Source organism: Sphaeramia orbicularis, chromosome 9, assembly GCF_902148855.1.
Source record: "Sphaeramia orbicularis chromosome 9, fSphaOr1.1, whole genome shotgun sequence".
Lineage (NCBI taxonomy): Eukaryota > Metazoa > Chordata > Actinopteri > Kurtiformes > Apogonidae > Sphaeramia > Sphaeramia orbicularis.
In genome coordinates this window covers 41895622-41919308 of record NC_043965.1, presented here as the reverse complement: position 1 = coordinate 41919308, position 23687 = coordinate 41895622, and the positions used below count along the sequence as shown (strand labels likewise).

At 35.5% G+C, this 23687-nt stretch overlaps 1 protein-coding gene across 1 annotated transcript in view; it reads left to right on the top strand.

Moving 5' to 3' along the window:
* The window catches only part of LOC115426225 (netrin receptor UNC5D-like), a 37984-nt gene extending 15530 nt beyond the window's left edge, over positions 1–22454 (top strand). Inside the window, exons 4-5 of the mRNA XM_030144231.1 lie at positions 12874–13052; positions 22238–22454. Of these exons, the coding sequence (XP_030000091.1) occupies positions 12874–13052; positions 22238–22454 (396 nt within the window). The remainder of the gene's footprint in view (positions 1–12873; positions 13053–22237) is intronic.
* The last annotated feature ends 1233 nt before the right edge of the window (positions 22455–23687 follow it).

Sequence of the window (23687 nt, the reverse complement as noted above, 5' to 3'; positions counted from 1 at the left end):
TTTTCTTTTCTGTCTGTTTTAGTCACATGATACACACAGGAGTTAGTACTTGATTGTATAACCATTGTTTTTGATTACTTTTGATGGTCTAATTATTTTTTCCGTGACTGTACGTGTAAATGATTATAATACCGGTACAATGTCAATGACCACACATATGCATTTCTCAGTCTCTGTATCAAGATCCAATCTCATCTGATATATGTGAAGAATGAACAGCAGTAAAAAAAAAAAATAAGATTTCAGGGAAAAAACAGCTTCTATAAACCAAAGTGGTCATATTTACTGTGACCTCCCTTTGCCTTTAGCATGTCTTTAACCCTTTAGTTCAGACAATATGAGATTTACTGCATTCATTTTGTAATGTTTTACACCAGGTTTCATTCAACACGTCAGATGGTTCTAATTATGACATTAAATAATATCTTTAACCTTTAGAGCCCATTTAGTTCAGTTTTTGTGTCTTTTAAGGTTGTGCACATACTTCCTGCATTTTTTTTGTTGTATTTGAAGAAAAGAGAATGAGAGGTGAATATTAATGCTCATTTCAAATCAAACCAACAAGGCTAAAGGTGGCCTAAAATTTTTGCACAATACTGTATGTTATGCTTTAAAGGGTAAAGAAAATTGATGAAACTGAACAGGTTATATCAGTTTGTTTTTTTAAGGGGAGGCAAAGGGTATTGTTTTTGGTTCGGTTTGTTTGTTTGTTTCTTTATTTGTTAACACTCTAGCAGCAAAACTATCGGTTAAATTCATACCAAATTTGGTTTATAGATTGCCAGTGACTCAAAATAGATCTGATAATATTTTGGGAAAAGTAGGTCAAAGTTTAAATTTTTTATGAATTTTTACTTTTTTTTTTTTTTTTTTTTTTTTACATTTACTTATAATTGGCAAAATTTGAAATGTCTGTAGCCGCAAAACTATTGGTTGAATTCATGGTAAATTTGGTTTAAAGATTGCCAGTGACCCAGAATAGACACCATGACATTTTGAGGAAAGTAGGCCAAACTTCAAATTTTTTATGGATTTTTAAATCTTTTTTTCTTCCCATTTACTTATAAAGGGCGAAATATCAAATGTATGTAGCAGCGAAACCATTGGTTGAATTCATACCAAACTGGGATTATAGATTGCCAGTGACCCAGAATAAATGTCATTACATTTTGGGAAAAGTAGGTCGAAGTTCAATTTTTTAATGAATTTTTAGAATCTTTTTCTCCCCTTTACTTATAATGGGCGAAATTTCAAATATCTATAAAACCATCAATTTTCTTTCAATTTACTGATATATATCACATATATAGAGGCAATTGATATGCTGACATCAGCACATGCATAGACATGATGACATCAGCTGGATCGATGCTAAAATAAGCCACAATTCATGCGAGGGGCGGAGTCTGTTGTGCCTGGCACCAACTGTTGTTTTTTGTTTTGTTTCTTTTGAAGTAAGAAAAATGTTTCAAGAATAAAACTACTAAAACCAAATGTGGGTCTCTAATAAAGGATAACTAAGTCAAAGGTGCTGCAGAGAATTGGGTCAAATTTTGACATTCTATGATTTAATGAGAAAGAACTGGTTTTACTCCAGAGGAATCTTTGTCTCAGAGCCTCCAGTTCTACTTAAAACTGTCTGCACATTAGAATACATTCACTTTCAGATTCCTTCTAGTGTAAAATTCATAAATCTATTACATAAATGTACGTAAACATATATACATGTATGACTTCATCATATTTTTATATCCAACCAGCACTTTTGTCATTTGTTTTCCAAGTATCAAAATATGCAAGATTTATCACATATTATCTCTAAGGCAGTTCATTTCCATATTTTTTTTTGTTGTTGAATCTCATCTTATAAAGCTGTTAAAACACTGCAAAAAAACAACAAGTAAAAAACACTTCTCTGTAGGTGGAGTATCCAAATAAAGTGTTGCTTCTGTTTCGAGCCACTCTTTATCGAGGGAGACATGTGATCCTGCTTCGCATTCACATTCACATGCATTAACACTTCGGAGGTGCCCGGTGTTACAACAGCCCTCTGTCAGCCGCCGAGCAGCTCCACTGGAGCAGCTAGGAGTTAGAAATCCTCACTCAAGAGCACCTTGACAGTAGTTGTTACCGCAGAAGAGAGTGGTACTCATTGATTTTACCCAACTGCTTTTTCACAACCGGCCACAAATGTGCTTGTCCTAGCTCAAGGCCACTACCGCTATTGAAACATACGACACTCAAGACAGATGGACGGACCGAGCTGAAAGATTATTCGCAATGACTTTTCTTTATGGTTTGATTTCATTCTGTTTTGATGGTTAGTCATAGTGTGACAGAAAGGAGTGTATAAAAGTGGTCTGAGTACAATTCACACCTTTCAAGTAGACACAAAAGCTGACCCAGGTTTGTGAAATTAAAATAAGATATTTACATTTGCAAATATGAGACCAGTACCTTTAAACACTCAGTAGTCGCTTTTCCATTGACCCTCAAACTGCGTAAATATAACTTGCGCAAAAAAATTTACCTAATGGAAAACCCACAATTTTGCAAAAGTCAAATTTTTCGATTAAAAGGTTTTGCGCTGGCAGGAGGTGGTTTTTCAGGCGTAGCGCAAATGGTACATCACGCAAAACTGCAATGGAAAGACCTTTTTTCGCAACTAGAGTCGTGCTAACATTTGTAGAACTGTGAATGACAGGCTGACTCTGGAGAGGTTAGCTAAGAAGCTATGCTCGGGGTTTTTCCGACGCGCAAATTATACATCACACTATACGCTGGAGTGCGTCACTGCCCCTTTGATTCAGGAAACGCAGATCTGCTGTGTAAAAGTCCAGCCTGTCTCACCTCTGTTACTCCATTAGTTTTGTTTCAATTTACTTCAACCTTGGCACATATATAGAGGCAGGTGATATGCTGACATCAGCTGGATTGATGCCAAATAAGCTACACTACATGTGAGGGGCGGGGTTTGTTGTGCCTGGAATCACATGTTTAGTTTTAGTTTTGATAGATAATGACAGATTTGGCTACTCTGCTGCTTGGCTAAAAACCAAGGAAAACATACTGTATTTTACTTTCTATTAATGTTTAACGATTTATTTTAAGAAAAACATAAAGAAAACTTCCATGTAAATCTGTTCAAAGTTCAATTTTACTCAAAGTTACGCAATCCAATATGGCCGCCGCCACATGACATCACACTATGCAAATTAGATGAGCAAATTCACAAACTTAAACAGTATTTTTCTCATTTACAGTATGTCTTTGTCCCTAACTACTGCCAAGCTACAGCTTTTTGAAATCTTGATACCAAAATTCACAAACATCCTCCTCACCAAAGTTACTTCAGGTGCAGAGTCTGTTTGTAAAAACCGACACCGACACCCAGTTCTCTGAATGCTGTTGTTCACTTTATTAAAAGTACCATCAAACCCCTGATACTGAAAAGAGATCACACTTCTGCAGGTGATATTTACTGATACTGATGGATCACACAGGCTGGCGACAAATTAAAGGAAAAAAAAAAAAACATGAAACATCTTAGTCTCTTGTTTCTTCTCTTTTTACCCCATTTCTTGTTTTTCTGGCATTAATGTCACTGCTTTAATTGTTTTTTTTTTTTTTTATTATTATTTTCTAATCAATATCAAAGTCATTCATCGCTGCTGTTACTTCTTTCACCTGTATTATTTCTCTTTTTGTATTTTTTGTTTTTATCAGACTTTTCTATCATTATTTTTGGCTTATTGCTGATGCTGTTGTGCTTTTAACTATCTGATCAGTTCAGGTTCTACGTACAGACCAATATGATCTAAAGAAAAATAATAGTATAATAACCTTTAAATAATGACAACTCCTTTGTTTTAGTGCAAATAAATTATAATTTCTGAAAGTATTTACATTAACAACCTATCCTTTAGCAATAAAATGTGAATAACCTGAACAAATATGAACTAACCTGCCTGTTACTAAATGTGTTTTTGTGCCTTTGTAGATCCGATCTGTAATGCACAGGTATAAATGATAAGACATGACATTGTTAACAAAAAAAAAAAGCACTAATTTTCTTTAGAAATTTCAGTTTTTTCAGGTTTTTCGCATATTTTTTGTTTGGGTAGTTTGTAAATGTAAATGCTATGAGAAAATTTTGGTGGTGTCATTATTTATAGGCATAATGTAACACGCATTAAACCATGAAGAAAATCTGGAGTCATTATTTATAGGTTATTATGCTGTTATTTTACTGGTCCGGACCACTTGAGATTAAATTGGGCTGAATAAGGCCCCTGAAAGAAAATGAGTTTGACACTCCTGATGTAGTGTGAAGAAAACTCCTAAAATATTCATTGTGATAAAATGCAGATGCAGTTTACAGTCTTCCCTGGGCTTGTGGTTGTAAAGTACAGTCACATTAACTTCCTATTTAATGAAATTACTCAGCGCTGAGCTCCACAGATGTTATGTCACTGTTCCGCTGAGTAATAAATATATATTGAGTGCAGGGATCACAGACTGTAACAGTATTTGAGAGTGATGGCATGGTTTACTGGGCACACTGTGATAGACTGGAATAATGTCGTCCTCATCTCTAAACACAGTACACAGTACTTATAGGTAAACCAGTCTGCATTAACCCTAAGGGGTCTGAGCCTATTTGGGCTATTTTTGAGTACTTTTGAATTTGCCTTTATATACTATATAAAGAAATGTTTATTATACCATGTTGGTATCTTTTTTTTTTTTTTTCAGCACAACTTCATCTACCTCATCTGTCTATTATTTTTTCACTTTAAACCTACTATATCAACACAAAAGGCCAAAAACACACAAAAAATATCAAATCTGTTTTGAAAAATGTATATAATTTATTGCATAAATAATACAAAGATGTTTCATGAACTTTTCAAAGACTTTAACCGTCATCCTACCAACATATTTCGTATCCTAATCCTACCAGTCAGGGTCCATGTGGACCCCACTGTGATATATGTGATATCACATCTTAGTAACAGACAGGAACGTCATTTCATTTGGAATGTTTTTTATTACGTATGAAAACAGTTTGTATCATAAAACACCATTACAATAACTAATTGTGTAAGAATGAGGGTGATACAAGTTATCAAATCACCCTGATTTTTAACAATTGGATGTCTCGGAACCTTCAGCCTCAGAGCTGTCCTCTGTTTCTAAAATAGACCTAAGGGCTTGTGCAACAGTGTACCTTGCTCTTCTATTTCTATTCGCCATCACTTACTGAAACAACAAGTTGAATACAGTACCCATTATGTCAGATTTTTGGAACTAATATAAGCAATCGAACATGGGCATACAGACAGACAAACTCCTAGCACAAAGTGATCATTCAATGAATGATACAGCAGAGACATAAAAATCATGTCCTGGGGTCCAGTTTGGACCCCAGCCTGGTAGGATGAGGGTTAAAAGTGAATATTGGATCCAAATATTAGGTATATAAATCAAAATTGTAATAATTTAAAACTATACTCAAATATTTGACATAAAAGCATACCAACACCCCCCCCATCTTCCATCTTCTTGGTTTCTGCATCGGTTAAGGTGGGGGTTTTGAAAAGGACAAACTAACAAAGATATGGTAAAAAAATATATCATGCCGTCCCCACCTCATTTTCATACTTTTATTCACATTTGTTTGCTCCAGGTTCAAACCATCATATCTCCAGCTGTATTTGCTCTATCAACATCAAATAAAAAAGTGGCAGAGTGCTTCAAGTCCGCACTTTCGAATACAATTGTCCTCAGTAATCTATGTGACTGACTTCCGAAGCTACAACGTGTTGAAAATGTCATGTGATTCAGTCATTGGGCCATGACTGTGGACCCCTAAGGGTTAAAACTAGATTAACCCTTTAACCCCTGTGACATTATTTCAGGTAAACGTGATGCTGTGAATTGTCGTCTGTTTCAGGTTCATAAATGTGCTATGTGCTGGTTTTGTTTTACTGTTTGTTTTAGGGTTAAAACAGGGTGGAATAACAGAAAAAGACAAAGAGAAATTGAAGTTTGACAGGTTTTTTTTTTTTTTTTACTAAATAAGGCACTCAGAATGTACATTAATAAGAGATTTAGGAAGTTGAACATGAACTGTGAACTGGAACACACTGAACAACAACAAGGATTTGAATTTTGGCCCAGTCCAGCTGCTTTTTGGCAACTGGTTGAACTCCAAATAGCAGTTACATGATCAAAAGTTAGTAAAAACACAGTAAAAAAAAAAACAAATAAATAAAGGAAATCATCACAACACTGCAAACAACAGTAAAAACAAAAATCACAAGGAAAACAGTATATATATATATATATATATATATAAAAAAAAAACAAAACAAAAAACAACTTTATTTTATAGTGAGTCGGTCTCTCTCACTGCTCGTTTTACCCCCCATTCCACAGGCAGCAGGGGTGTACTGAGCATGCTCAGACATCTATGGAGACAACAAGGTTTATTCTGTTAATTAGCATGTTTAAATTTTTCTTATGCGCAAAACAGTTGAATTTTTAGTAATATTTAAAATAAATCATATTCAGAATGCTCACCACAGACATGTCAGGGGTTAAAGTATTAAACTTAAAGGCAAAAATACATTCATGTCACATATGCAGGTTCAGATGGATGTGTTGAACATCTGTTGTACAGTGTTTTTATGAGATATAACAGAAAGAGGAGCTGTTCTTGTGTCACATGTGAATAAAATGGAATATTGAAACTTCCAGAGATAGGAACCCCTGTATTGCTCTTGTACGATGTCACCATAGTGCTGCCATTTTACAAGAGGTGAGTGAGGATGCAGCAGCTATGAAACCAACCAGGAATCTAAATGAGCCTTTGATTGTTGTAAATGAATGTTATGTGGACTGGGGTGTTGTTTCCTATCAGGTGTGAATCTTATTCATACAGGTCTCGGTGTCTGCAGTAAGAGGGCTGCAGCTTTTGGCTATATTTTATAATAAAGATTTTGTATTCCTTTCATGTGTTAAAAGACAAGACTGAGACATCCCTGCCAGCGTATAAAGGCAGTTCCACATATATAAAAGCATTTATCCATGTAAATATTAGGTCTTATTACAGTATTGTTAGTACTGAAACTACTTATTACCTATATATCAGTTTACAACTACTAGTTATCACTTTGTTGCAAGGTTATTATCGTTAACGAAAACTAACGAAATGACGAAAACTAGAATTGTAAAATCATTTTCGTTAACTGAAATAAATAAAAACTAAAATTAAAAGAAAAAAAAAAAAAACTACTGAAACTGTATTGTGCGCTTACAAAACTAACTAAAACGTATAAAAATTATGGATAAAATTCCCTTTGTTTTCGTCTTTGTCAACGTCGGATTGATATGAAATCGATTTATTTCTCTCAAGCAATTTTCGCTGTTGGCACCATATGATATTTGCGGTCCGTCACTTGTGGTTTAGAGGCGTCTTCTGGTCCCCACTCTACCTGGAAACATGGAGACTAAAGTTGGGAGAAAGCAGCAGAGTCCTGTCTGGGATTTTTTTGAATACGACGGTGAAGAAGATAAAAGATACGACAAAACTAAAATTAATACTAAAACTAAACTAAAACTAAGCATTTAGAAAAAAATGAAAACGAATAATAAAACTAGCAACCTGCTCTAAAAACGAATTAAACTAACTGAATTAGAGAAAACAAAAGTCAAAGTAAATAAAACTAAACTATAATGAAAAATCCGAAACTATTATAACTTGCTTGTTAGAACTTTTATCCTGTGATTTAAACTAACACTAGCGTGGTTTAGATGTGGTAGTTTTGTAGGCTGTTGTGTATCGTGTATGCTGTACCGCATTTGTCCCAGCAGTCACCGCCAAAGCATTCTGGACATAGCAACAGCTGTGTACCAAACCTAACAGGGTGTGTACTGAAATGGTTCGGTTCGGTTCAGTATGGTGTACCGTTACAGGCCTAGTTCCTATTGTCATCAGCCAGGGACTACAGCAGGATACTAGCCATGTCGGCTAAAGCTGCCCTTTTTTACTGTTATTGATAGTTAATTAATGGGATTGTCCGCGATACAATAAACTAATAAACTAACTAAAATAATTATACTACTATGTTATTTTGCTGTTGTTGATGGGGTTTTTTTTTGTTTTTTTTTTGTTTTTTTTTAGTAGTACATTGTGCAACTGCTTGTTTTTTTCACTACTGTTTTTTGTAGTTATTTTATTACTATTTTCTTACAATACTTCTTCTACGTGTACATTCAGTGTTGTGCTGCTATTGGGACCTCAGTTTCGTGAGGGTTCTGCCCAATGGATCAATAAAGTTCAATCTAATCTAACCTAATCTAATCTAATCTGATCTAAAACCCCAAAAATAGCAGTAGGCTTTGGGTGTAATATCATCATTTACATGATACTGTGTCAACTCTTAACCCTCACAATTTCACCTTAGGATATTGCTGATGCTGAAAATCATCCAAATGATCATGACGTTTTCCTGCCTTAACCCTTTCATGCATACTGGTCATTACAGTGGACAGCTATTCTACAGCGGTTCTCTTGTATATTCATGGATTTTGTTGTTCTTTTCGTTTCTTTTGTTTGTTTGTTTTTTTACACATATCTTTATTAAAGTTTTAAGACACTACATATCTTTTCTGACATGAGTTGGTAACATTATGTAGATCTCTCCTGAGCATAAACCCACAGAATCACAAGTCCTCCCCATAGTTTTTACACAATTTATCAGTAAATTCATGTTTCTGTGCATCAAAAATTAAATGTGTGGTGTCTAGCTGAGTGGACATTTTTGTAGCTTCATGAAAAATAGGTTCATAAGAATTTTTTTTTTTTTTTTTTTCATATTATTATTCTTTTTTATTTATTTTTCAGAAGAAAATGTTCAATCGCATTGTTTTTTTCATGCCTAAAGAGGAATAAAAACACTCCGGAAAAAATTTTGATTAAGGTTTTCATAATTCGTGCATGAAAGGGTTAAACACTACTTAAACGGTGTAAATTGCACCATTATAATTAGGGATGCACCGATACTCAGTGTGTGTACTCGTACTCGTACTTGTAAAAGATATCCGTTACAAATGCACCGATACCACTTACGGCTGTGTGACATTCACAGTTCAGTGCAGCAGGTACATGATGGTGGAATAATGTGTGGGGAGTGTGAAGAGTGTGGAGATTTTACAAAATAAATTACGGTGATAAAAGTAACGCTGACTGCAAGTAACGTTACAGACACAGACAGATACGGACGCAGCGTTCTGTTTGTCCATCTGTTTACCAGGTGCTGGCGGATGCATACACAGAATGAGAATACCACCAGGAGTACGGAGCAGTGTGGACCGCCGCCAACAGAAGTGAAAATGAAACTTATCACTCATTTCTCTTTTCTCTTCCTGCTGAAGCTAAGCTTTTAAACCTTACCAGTGAAAACGCTGCGATATTAGTATCACATTAGTGTTACCTCTGTCGTCTCCATGTTTGTTATTACTGACTTTCTTCTTCTTCTCAAAAAGCTTTCCTCTTCTTCGTGGTATTTGTCCAGTATGGTTAATTAAGAGCGGCGCCCCCTGGTGGATTAATTGAGAAATGCTCATTCCAACACATTAAATGTCAGTAGCAGCACTTTGTTCCAGTCAGACTAATGACAACGACAATAAAGCACATTTACAAAAGGAACTAAGAACTGGAATGGGATTATTAAGTACTCATTATCGGTACTCGGTATCGGCAAGTACTCAAATGTACGTACTCGTACTTGGTCTGGAAAAAAATGGTATCAGTGCATCCCTAATTATAATCCATTACTTCATTATTGATCAGGAAACATGCTTCAGTCATGGTTGCATGGTGAGTAGATACAGTAGGTCCCATCATTTTTGAAGCGTTAAACGTGTTCAGATGTCTCCAAATCACTTCTAGTTTTAAATAAAACATCTTCCTATAAATAATCTATTTTGTGAAATCGAGCAGAATTTCAATATTTTACTCTTCACAGCAGTTCTATCTCACCTTGCACTGACTGGCTTTGACATTTATAACTGTCATTACCCACCATCCCTCCTAAAGATATGTTATTAGTGAGCCTACTATTATTTTGGGTTTTACTATATTATAGAGGGGTATTTATTCATGTTATCTTAAATGTTTCTTTTGCACTAGTTCATTCTGATGATTCTGAAAAGCGGATTTCCTCCAGGTCCTCTGGTTTTCCCCCACCATCAAAAACACCCATACATAAGCTAATCCTTCTGTCAGTGTCCTTCACCTGCACCTTCAACGGCAGCTCCTAATGGGCTAATTCCTAATGCTAATCACTAGTGGGTGCTGTATGTGTTGGGATGGGTCAAATGCAAAGACTGAATTTCCCCCACTTGGATAATAAAGAAAACACTGTCATCAAGTGTTTGCTCCTGGAGGATTCTGTTGAGTTTGTGATGTCGACCAGCTCCAGATGTAATGTGTCGTGACATAACTTTTGCTATTAGTGATGGGACTTTTGGCTCTTTGAAAAGAGCTGTTCAAAAGACTGGCTCTTTTATGTTTTTGCATTATTTTGAAACACCAATGTTTTAATGACTAAATAGGCTACATGTGATGATTGGCATTACATTTTAAAGGTGTTTAATTGGCGCGGCAGTAAATATTATCTTACTGTAAAAAAGAATAGTTAGTTGAAATGTGTGGGCTAAATCCATGACATGACAGGTGACATTAGACAAATGCTGGAATTTGACAAAAAACATCACGGGATATTATGTGGACTAGTCTGTAGCCTAAAAATGAAGAAGAAAATAAAACATTTTCTTATGAAATAACATTTTATTCTCCTCAATACAAGAAGAATAAATGTGTGTAAATATACGGAAAAAATTGCACAAAACACAACAGCGATTAATCACTGCAGTTACTTAAATACGTGAACTATTGTGCAATTCTCAGGACAAGAATAGTATGTTGGAAAACATACAGAAAAAATGCACAAAATACAAAAGCGATTTATCATTGCAGTTACTTAAATACCTGAACAACTGTAGTGCACTTTCCCTCAGAACAAGAATAATAAATGTGTGTAAACATACAGAAAAAAGTGCACAAAACACAACAGTGATTACTCACTACATTTACTTAAATACATTCGCCTCCTGCCCAATCCCTCCCCAGTGACGCTAAATTGACAGGTAATCGGACACTCCCTCCTTAAAAAAAAAAAAAAAAAAAATGAACGGCTCTTTACAAAGACTCGGTTCCCATCATTCATTCCAAAATTCGATTCGTTCGTGAATGTCACATCACTATTTGTTTTGATTTGGTGCTATATCAATAAAACAGTGATGAAAGTGAGGAAAGAAAAAAAAAACTTGAACTTGAACTTCTGAATGACTTCAATGAGTAACAAACCTGGTTTGCTTGTCTTCCAGACGTACTGCGACAGAAAATCGCCATTTCTATCAGTTTCCTCGAGCCAGGACCAGTTGAACTCATTTTTGATTCCTGCCTCACACTTCAGTTCGTCCCCACACTGAAGGACAATGAATTCTGACATGATTTCACAGAATATTTAGATGAAATACATCGGCGGTAAAATACTCAAAGAAAATCCACCATCTTGTCGCCAGAGATGCGAAACGGACCACGTGTCATCAACGGACCAATCAGAGCCGTCCATACAAGTTTCCGCGTTGTAAACAGCATCTCATTGGTCGAAACGAATGGAGAAAAAGCAATATGGCCGCGTCCATGAGACAGACCCAAATAACATAATTTACACTTTTCGGAGCGATTTATGCATAATTTTCCAGCTGAAATGTTCCCAAACCAGACGGAAATGATCCGGACATGTTTAATTTACCGGAATTTACCGGAATATGCTCAGTTTTTGGGAAAAAAACGGATTTCCGGCAAAAACCGGAACACTTTCATCACTGATGAAATTAGATTTTTTTTCTGTCTCTCTTTTACTTCTTTATTAATTAATTCATTTTATTTAAAAGAAAAAAATCAAATTTGATTGATTGATTGAGTGAGTGAGTGAGTGAGTTAACCTTTACCCTTTAAGTAAGAAAAGCTCATACTTCACCCTCCATCTGTTGTAATTTATAAAGATTACAAAGATATCTAAAATTCCGACCAGCAAATAGGTGCATGTTTGTTCACTAGTTTGGCCAAAGCCTGAGCTGAGATAGAGCAGATACTTTAACCTCCTGACACCCAGGAAAGGAAAAGTTTTGGCTTTTTTTGTGTTAAAAAAATGCCTTGATTGGAAACAACATGATGCAACAGTTTTTGTAGTTACATTTTAAATTTTTTTATGGACTGTTGGAATGTCTTTTACAGTGAACAGCGTTTTGTTTTTTTGTTTTTTTTCCTTTCAGTATCTCTTAACTATAAATCTAATCCATTATCATTATTATTAACCTCTGTAGATGATAAAAACATATAGCTGGGTCTCAGGAAATAAACATCATCTAGCAAATTGGTAGAATCTGAACTCAGTTTGACCGAGGCCTTTGTTTCTCTAAGCCTAATGACAGAAAACCTCATTTCTAAAGGTTAACTAAATGCTGTATTTTCCATTATCAAAAAATAGCTTTTGGGCTAATTAATTTTACAAAACACCAGCCCGTAGTTTTCCAGATGTCACCACCTTGCCTTTGTTTACAGTCTATGAATGGATGTTTTAAAATGTTAAACATATCTGTCTGAACCGCCGTGACCCTGTAAACACCCGCCTGGTTAACACCACCATGCACACACACACACACACATACACACACACACATACAGGGGTGTGCAAATACTACTTGACCCTGGTGTGTTTGTGTTTGTTCCTCCAGACTGAAAAGGAGTCGGTCCCATTTTTTATGCAGACAGACTGCACCATCACGTCCCAGACGGGGCCCAAGGCCTTCAAAATCCCCCTGTCCATCCGCCAGAGGATCTGTGCCACCTTCGACACTGCCAACGCCAAGGGCAAGGACTGGCAACTCTTAGCCCAGAAACTCCACTTAGATCGGTGAGTTGCTGTGATGTGTGTCCTGTCGGCGATTGCGTGATGCGCGTACCCTCTTGTCTGCCGCGGCCTCGGCGTCGAACACATGCTGATCAGAACGGTAACAGCGCTGCGGGTGTCGGTGACCTCATGAATGTGACTTTTACATGTAGCGGTGTTTATTCTTTGTGTTCTCAGCAGGAGTCCAGCCTGATTATTCACCTGCACAGCATACAAGTGATAGTGTTTGTCGACCGCTGTCCCATGATATAATGCGTGTTTTGAATACGCACCGGCCTTAATATGCAGCCGACTCTAAAATGAAGTGGGAAACTATCTCCATCCATCAGTAAATGCCATTTACTCGTCCTGTTTCATCAAATAATGCGCGCCTTTATGAAAAGGCTGTGCTAATATTTACTCGATGCAGTTGTTGTCTTTCCTTGTGGCAGCTATACTCCTGTTAAGTGCATGATTCATGAGATGCTGGTATGGAACAGTCCTTTGGGATTCCAAATTATCCAGATAAGCTTTCCTCTCCAACTTGGGCTGCTTTGAACTGAGCTTGATGTGACCAATGGCTGCAGCCTTTCATGTTGCCTGTTGTTATTTCTCCTGTGGAGCAGCGGTGGTGAAACACTGCCCCCTGGACTCAGAGCTGCATCATATTAGAAAAGGCTTTGAATGGGAAACAACACAACGTCAGGTCCTTACACTGGCTGCAAAATTACACAAAAGCAAGCGGTGTTTTCTTGTAATTACTCGTAATTTGATGTTAATTTATTCTTAATTAAAACCCTAATAGTTTTTAAAGGTCAGAACTTTGTTTTACCTACATGTAGAAACAGATGGAGGTGTTGGAGTCAATCCAGTCGGAGAGTTTTAGTCACAGATGCACATTGTTGTTTCGTTTTTTAATCTATTGTGGATCCTGGTGTTTGTGTGTGTTTTGTTGATTTTGATTAAGTGATGAAATTGAAATGTAAATGTGATCATATAGAGTTTTTGTGAATATTTGCTTAATTGTCTCACTTCAACTCAGCTTTAGATGGATTGGACTAAGTTGCTATTAACCCTTTCATGCATACTGGTCACTCCAGAGGACAGTTATTCTCCAGCTCTTCTCTTATATATTCATGGGTTTTGTTGTTTTAGTTCCATATCAGCCAACACAGTGGACGCTTATGCATCATCCCATAATACATTGTAATTCATACCATTACTGTAACTTTGCAGATCAGGTTGATAAACCTGATCTGCAGTAACGTGTTAAATCAATTGCTAATTGTTATTAGACTGTAATCAACAGTTTTCTTAATCAAAAAGGTTTTTTTTTTTTTTTTTTGCATATTATCTGCATGAAGTTAGTAATAACTAGTATTAGAGTATGTTAAAATGTGAGAAAACATCAGATTAGCTGCATGAAAAATGTTTTTATTTCATAGTTTTCACCCAGTTTATCACTTTCTGATGATGGGTTTTAAATACATGGGGTTTTTTTGCTTCAAAAATTGGTGTCCAGCTGAGTGGACATTTTTGTAACTTCATGAAAAATAGGTTCATAATAAAATTTCAATCGCGTTGTTTTTTTCATGCCTAAAGAGGAATAAAAACACTAAGGAAAAAAACTCAACTAAGGTTCTCATAATTCATGCATGAAAGGGTTAATATTTCTGTCATATATTTCTGTAATTGATAACACAGGGAGGTCATTTCTACATTTTTTTTTTTTTATATCAGTGTATTTTACTTTTAGAGAGTAAGAGTATTACACAGAAGGAGTTATTGCCAGTTTATCTGCCTCTGATTGAAAGTGCTGCCAAATTGCAATTTCTAGGACATGGATACCTTCTGGAATCACAGCATTTTAGTCAACTGAGAGCTGGTGTAATTAGTAAAATAACCAAAACGCAATGTCTGTTTTTGGTAAATCAGGTAGAATTACAGAATTTCGCTATATTAAGGTCTAACCGGCATTCATTTGTAATATAACCCACATGGTTTTATAATGACTTTCCTTTTGGGGATAAATAAAACTGTATCTGTGTCTGCAATATGACCAGAATATTAAAGGAACAAGAATTCAAAGTGTGAAAATGTATGAAGGGTTTCATAAGTCGGTGTCTCTAATAGAAGATGTATGCATATTATGTGACTGTATGTGCTTTATGTCACCCATCTCCAACGACCACATTCATAATCCACCCCCACATCCAGGCTGAGCCACAAAGAGCCTCGGATCTGTCGCCTGTTGGTCGCTTCCATAGAATCAATCACTGAAAAAACAGGGAAAAAAGAGCAAAAAACAAACAAACAAACAAAAAATTCTCTGCATAATCAAGTCTATGAAAGCATGTTTAGCAAGAAAAGAAGTGGATGCTATTGCATTTAATTCGCATATATGTACATTTCTTCAACGCATGCTTTTAGAATGAATGGAAGTGGATGCATGGAGGCATTTTATAGTGTTTCTGAGAGAACAGCTGATCAGTATCAAGCAAATAAGTACCGAAAATTAGAGGATGCCTAGTCATTTGTTAACAATTGCATGTATCTTGTTAATATTTTTAGGAGTTTGAGACATATTTGGCAGAACTTTATACAAATGCATGTTTTTACCAGATCTCAGAGTTTGATTTAGTAAAACTTTAAATGTTTAGATCAGTGGTTCCCAATGTTTTTGACCCGTGCCCCCATTTTAACATCACAAATTTCTGGCGACCCCAAACATTCAAAATAGAGACTTTTGTTTTTGCTAAAATTAATTTTTTTTGATCATGTAATAGTTTTCTGTACTATGTTGCAAATAAACGTTAATTTTAGACGACATTTAGTCTATATAATGTATATATTATGGACAGGAGGCAGAAAAGCCAGGTGTAGATTACTGCACAAAGTGAGAATTTGATTTTCCTTGGTCAGGATATGTACAGTCAGTCCAGCTTGGATTTACAAGGCTGACAATTAATACTGAACAAACAAGAACTCAAACTATGAATTACACTGGGTTACAAAAAAATGTTTTTTGCAAGTTGTCTAGGTTTTTTCAACTGAATTAGGACCATTTTGCACCGCTAAATCCAAAAATGACATCTGTTTTTCTCAATCAGGTCAGGTTTTTTTGCTAATTGATTTTGAAAAATTTGATCTTCTCACAAAATAAATAATTAATACCAAATAAGATTGGTAAGCACACTTTATGAAACTTGTGACTTGATTCCTGTTAGGTACAATGGTGTATTCACCGCAGATGTAGCAGAATACGTCAGGCTTATTTTTGCAAGATCTTCTAGTCGAAGCCATTTCATTCACCTGTAATATTAAAAAAAAACATTAATCATAAATTGGCAAAAGTAAAATCTTCAGAACTCGTATTGCAAGAAATATGAAAGAATTTGTATCATATGATGTGAAAATGCCCATAAATGTAAGCAAAAATGTTAAAAAGCCAATATGTAGCATAGTTCAGAAAGTTGACCTGATTGAGCAAAATTAATGTGATTTTTGGATTCAGCACACCAAAATTATCCTAAATCAGCTCAAAAAACTTCACAATAAATTTGTTGTTGACCAGTGTTATGAAAGAGCTGCAGCATCTGAAACTGACCACAATGAACATTTGACAGATAAACAGTACCACAGTGCTTCAGTTTCAGCTTCAGTTTGTCATGTATTTTATGGATTGGGATTATCTCTGTCAACTCACTATATATTTTTAATAGTAATTTTAATTTAGTTTTATCAATTACTAAAAATTTCAGGCGACCCCATTTGAATTCCAGGCGACCCCACTTGGGGTCCGGACTCCAGGTTGAAAAACACTGCAATAAAGGCTCCAGTTTCAAAGAACTGGAATTTTCTGTCAGTGTTTAATGGTTCAGGCTTTACAGGGTTAAATACAGATTCCAAACAGTCATTCCATTATTCACTTTCATTTCATTTTATTTTATTCATTCAAAATTTGTAAAAAATCTCTGGAACTCCTTGCCACCGGAGCTCAGAAATACCACTTCACTCCCTCTCTTCAAATCCAAATTCAAAACCCATCTGTTTAGGATCGCTTTCTCTTTGTGACCATAATTACATTCTCCAATTTTTAACCTGCCTTTTATTTTTTACCCTGTTTTATCGCTTGTTTTATACTCTGCGGTTTACTGTATGGTGTCCTTGAGTGCCAAGAAAGACACCTACAAATAAAATGTGTTATTATTAATTATTATTATTATTATTATATTAAAATTTCAAGTACTCCCTGGGCGTCTTCTAAGTACCCCAGGGGTACGCGTACCCCCATTTGAGACAAACTGCTGCTTTAATTTGAGGTTTCCTGCTTCTCAGTAAGGTCACTCAACAGCTCTGAAATAACCCAAACTTTCCAGTGCAGTTTGACTCGTGCCTTTTAGAGATGCTTACATATTGGCTCGGTTCCATCCAGACCACCAGACCAAGGTTATTATTGTTAACGAAAACTAACAAAATGACGAAAACTAGAATTGAAAAAACATTTTCGTTAACTGGAATATAAAAACTCTAATTAAAAGAAAAAAAAAAAAACGATAACTAACTGAAACTGTATTGTGTGCTTACAAAACTAACTAAAACAAATAAAAATTATGGATAAAATTCCCTTTGTTTTCATCTTTGTCAATGTCAGATGATACGAAATTGATTTATTTTGCTCTAGCAATTTTAGCTAGCGGCTCCATACGACACTTCACGGTCCGTCACTTCTCGTCACTTGTGGTTTACAGTCGTCTTCTGGTCCCCGCTCTACCTGGAAACATGGAGACTAAAGTTGGGAGAAAGTTATACAAGCTTATGGAAGTGCTGTCCCAAAAACTGTGTCAGTTTTGTGTGGTTGTTTGATGAATTCTAGAAATGATTCAACATTGTACAGGATGGGGAAGCAAAATTTACAATGAACATTTAGTTGTTTTTTCTCAGCAGGCACTACGTCAATTGTTTTGAAACCAAACATATACTGATGTCATAATCATACCACACTATTATCCATACCTTTTCACAAACTTTTGCCCATATGAGTAATCAGGAAAGCAAACGTCAAAGAGTGTGTGATTTGCTGAATGCGCTCGTCACAAGGAGATTTCAAAAATAGTTGGAGTGTCCATAAAGACTGTTTATAATGGAAAGAAGAGAATGACTATGAGCAAAACTATTACGAGAAAGTCTGGAAGATACTATTAAAGAAGAATGGGAGAAGTTGTCACCCCAATATTTGAGGAACACTTGCGCAAGTTTCAGGAAGCGTGTGAAGGCAGTTATTGAGAAAGAAGGAGGACACATAGAATAAAAACATTTTCTATTATGTACTTTTCTTGTGGCAAATAAATTCTCATGACTTTCAAAAACTAACTGGTCATACACTGTCTTTCAATCCCTGCCTCAAAATATTGTAAATTTTGCTTCCCCACCCTGTATGTTAAAACCAAATGGGAAAGAGAGCTGGGTGAGGAGATCCTAGAGGGGAAGTGGTACGATATGTGGGAAACCACCAATCAACATCACAGTCACCTAAATAGAGAGAATTTAATTGGAAAAATCTAATTTGTTATTTCATCACACCTAAAATTAAAAGTAAACAAATGCATACTCAACAGCCGGGTTGGAGACTTCGTAATCACATGGATTCAGATCACACACACGCACACACATGTTTTGGAAATGCTGTGCTGGGATATGCAATCCCAAATTCTTGTCTTGTTCTGTACCTCGGACATTTGGAAGAATCAGTGCATAAAGAAGACAGATATCTTGTCCATCCTCCTGGTGGTCGGGAAGAAGGCCATAACAAAGAACTGGCTTAAGACTGATGCTCCGTCTTATAAACAATGGATTTCAATCATAGATGATAGACTTGTCATGGAACATCTGACATATAAACTCAAGTTAAAAGAAAATCTCTTTATGAAAAACTGGGGAAAATGGCTGACATTCAGAGACACATGTGGAACCTACTCTCCATTAAAAAAAAAACTTTGACAAGCTTAGGTTCGTTCAAAAAACTTACAAAAAAATGGATGTGCCAGAAACAGCTGTGTACTCATGTTTAATGTTTGTATAATGTTTATCTGTTTCTTTGTTTTAACCTGATTATTTTCTTTCCTATACCTCAGTTTTGTATGTAAAAGGTCATTGTCTCCATTCCTTTCTGTATTTTAACTGATCATAAAAGCCCATCTAGGGACCAGTGCTGCAAATTAGCTTTTGCTATAAGCACTATGATGCATGCATGGGATTGCTGTGTTACATTTCGTCTATGTCTTTTGTATCTGTCCCTATCAAATAAACCAAATAAATAAATAAAAAATGTATCTATTAACCCTCGGTATCTGGGTGCGCCTTTTAGGCACACTTTGCACTTCGTTTTAAAAAACTTCATATTATTTATCACAATTTAAATAAGGTTAGAATTCAAAAGTTGTTCATTTTTGCATGATCTTTAAAATTCTGCCCACCAACTAAAATTTGCACATTGTAAACAAAAGGAAATTACCAGACTAGCATCTGTCACCAAGTGTGCCTAAAACGCACTATTTCTTCCATTTGATATGTATGATTAGGGCTGACTTTGATTTACAAAAATAAAATCAAATTAGAGCAGAAAAATAAATCAATATATAATATTTAATAGTTTCATTTATAGGTGTGCATTTTACGCACACTTGGTGACAGATGCTAGTATTTTTGAACATTTGACCTAGCACCAAAATAATAATGCAAATTAACCAATGTTGCTGTTAATCATTGACATATGCCAGGATGCAAAATCCAATAATATGTGATCCACTTTTAATGTAGTATATTGAAAAAAATATTTTTTGTGTGTTTTTTGCATAAAAAAAAGTTTGTTTACATTACAAACACGGCATTTAAAGGGTTAAAAATGTGACAATTATTGAGTATTTGGTATTTTTATTTACGGCTCAAGTTGATGAAATAGAAAAAGTGTAAAAGAATTAAAAACAAACTGTATGAAAATTTATTGATATTATTCCACAAGTGTGCGAAAAAGGCACACTTGGTGCTTAGTAAGGGCCATGCTGGAGGGGATACCAGAGGGTTAACGGTCCTTAATATTCTGACACCAACACACGCTGTTCTTGTCATCTGTTTGTTTTTCTGTTTTTATTTTTTTTTTGCTTTTTTCCTGCTCCTCAACCTGAGGAGACTGTATTGTACTGTTAAAAATTGAGAAATAAAAATTGTAAAAAAAAAAAAAAAAAAAAGTTGGGAGAAAGCAACAGAGTCCTGTATGGGATTTATTTGAATATGACGGCAAAGAAGATAAAAGATACAACAAAACTAATATTAATATTAAAACTAATCTAAAACTAAGCATTTAGAAAAAAATGAAAACTAATAAAAACTAGCAAACCTGCTCTAAAAACAAATTAAAACTAACTGAATTAGAGAAAAAAGTCAAAACTAAATAAAACTAATCTATATTTAAAAAATCCAAAACTATTAGAGCAGAGGTGTCAAACTCATTTTAGTTCAGGGGCCATATTTAGCCCAATTTGATCTCAAGTGGGCCAGACCAGTAAATAATGACCTATAAATAATGACAAATCCAAGTTTTTCATTTTGTTTAAGTACAAAAAAAATCCAATTAATTATGAAAATATTTACATTTTACAAAAAAGATGTGAATAACCTGAAAAAACTGAAATTTCATTGAAAAATTAGTGCAATTTTAAACAATATTATGCCTCGACTTATTATTTATACATGTACATTTACACACAGTGTTCCATAAACATTTGGTAACAGGCAGAATATCATTCAAATTTTGGAGTTGGAACTAAAATTTGAAAAATTTCTACAATATTACGTATGTTATTATTCACACAACTACAGATCACAGTGGATCTAAAAATGCACAAAACATTTAGTAACAGGCAGATATTGTTCAAATTGCACATTTCGGGTTATTCATCTCTGTTTTATTTATTTTTTATTTATTTTCATTTTATTGTGAAAGAATAGTTTTGTAAATGTATATATTTTCACAGTGTAATGTTATTTTAAATTTAAATTTAAATTTTTCCACATAATTTTTCATAAAGAAATTTGGTGGTTGTCATTATTTATGGGTTATTGTGTGCTATTTTTACTGGAGATCACATTGGTCGTATGTGGAACCTGAACCAGAATGATTTGGACAACTGGACTGTTCAGGTTCATTTTTGCACTTTCATCCTGCAGGGCCGGAATGGAACCTTTGGCGGGCCAGATTTGGCCCCTGAGCCGCATGTTTGACACCTTGTTGAGCCGCATTATCTAATAAATTCCATTATGTAATAAAAGTTCAAAATGTAATAAGAACGTCACGTCTTGTAATAAAGTCGCATTATGTAATAAACTGACGCATTTTGTAATAAACTACCTCAATGCATTATGTAGTAATTTTTTTTGCATTATGTAGTAAGTTATTACAATTTGAGAATTTTTTTTACAAAATGCACTTGACACATTTTTATTTTCAGGAAAATGTAATAACATGGTTCATTACGTAATAACGACACACAAGTAGATTTTTTCCCCCTCTTTAATTGAACTAGCCCTGCAGATTAGTAGTTGTAGTGCTAATGATAGCCTACCTATTATTACATTCACAATTAGTACACACACTCCAACATGTACACACAAAGTATAAAATGCTGATGTTGAACAATAAATGGCTTCATTTCTAAACAGGACCTTTTCAAGGCAAATTAAAATATTTTGATCAATATAAGGTGTCTATGCCAGTTGAAAAAAAAAAACAAAAACCTCAAGAAAGTGTCTTTAACAATGTAAACAACATTTCTGGATATAAAAAAGAGCTAAACCATCACACCTTTGGTACATACGTAATGAACCATGTTATTACATTTTTTTTTTAATAAAAATGTGTCAAGTGCATTTTGTAATAAATTTCTCAAATTATAATAACTTACTACATAATGTGAAAAAATTCACTATATAATGCGTTGACGTCATTTATCACAAAATGCGTCAGTTTATTACATAATGGCTTTACTACAAGATGACGTGACATTCTTATTACATTTTGAACTTTTATTACATAATGGGAATTTATTACATAATGTGGCTCAACACACCTGTGTATTAGAACCTAGCACCGGACTTCCCCGTTTGCTGTCCCTTTGTGTTTATTAATACTTCCTGTGTTTGCTTCTCCACAGAAACCTCGGTTATTTTGCGAAGCAGCTCAGTCCGTCTGCGGTCATCCTTAGCCTGTGGGAGGCTCGCCACCAGGACACTGCTGACCTTGACTCTCTCGCCAGCGCCCTGGAGGAGATTGGCAAGATCCACTCCAAAAGCTCCCCTAAGGACCAGGATGGCCAGAGTCCGACTTCGGTCAGACAGAAGCGGGCAGCCTGTGCAGAACAGGCAAACTAGCGAGTCATCAAACCGAGGACTCCGCCCCCGAATATACAGGCTGAGATAAAAGAGACGCTCAAACGAACTGAGGCGTGTCTGCGTACGCGCGCGGCCGGTGATGGACAACGCGCTGTGGCGGTGCGCCGGGGAGGGGGGAGGGGGAGTGAGGTGAGGTGTCACGGGGTTGTCGGTGAGTAGGCGGCGAGAGCAATCAACACGCCGACCAATCACAACAGGTTGAGGTGAGCAACCGCCTGGTGTGGATCAACCCTCGTCCTTCACCGATCTTGTCTGAGGATGGACTCAGACCGTGGTTTTTCACACTACTTCTTGTTTCTTCTAGTTTTAGTTCCCTACTCTACATTTTATTCTTTCTCTCAGCTCAGAGGGTAAGTCGGGGGGGGGAGAGAAGGGGAAGCGAAGGGGTTGGTGTTCCTGAATTTTTTCTGTCAGTATATTCTCAGTCTGTGTTAGAAAAAGATATCACTGTCCCTGCTTTTGGTAACACTTTATAATAAGTACACACTATGAAGCATTAGTTAAACATTAACAAATACTGAATTAATTATAAAGTATATTTGTGACATGAATACTCATTAGTATATGGTTTATAAGCACAGTTATAATGGTTTTATCATCATAATAGGTACATTCAGTCGCTAGTGTTGCTCCTGGAGGATTCGTTGAGTTCTGTAAATTGGCTTCGAGTCTAGTTTTGACCAGCTCTATATATAAAGTGTCATGAGATAACTTTTGTTGTGATCTGGCGCAATATAATAAAATTTGATTGATTGATTGATTTGATCGGTTTTCCCCTGTAAGTCGCTTTGGAAAAAGCGTCTGCCAAATGCATAAATGTAAATGTACATTAGTTAAGCATTAGCAAATACTGAATTCATTATTTATAAAGCATATTTCTGGCATTAATACTCATTAGTATATGGTTTATAAGCACAGTTATAAATGTTTTACTCATCATTCATAATCATTCATTATTCAGTCATGTAGTTTGTTTGATAATCCCATGTACTGTGTCTTTCCTTTGTTAGAATAACTGAAACTTTTGTGAGTCTTCAGGCGTTGCCAACCTTTAAATCTCATTTGTAAATGCTTTATATGGCATAGATCAGGGGTGTCAGGGGGCCACATTCAACTAAATGTGATCAGAAGTGGGCCGGACAAGTAAAACAATAAAATAATATATAAATAATGTCGACTCCCAACTTTCCTCTATGTTTTAGAGAGAAACAT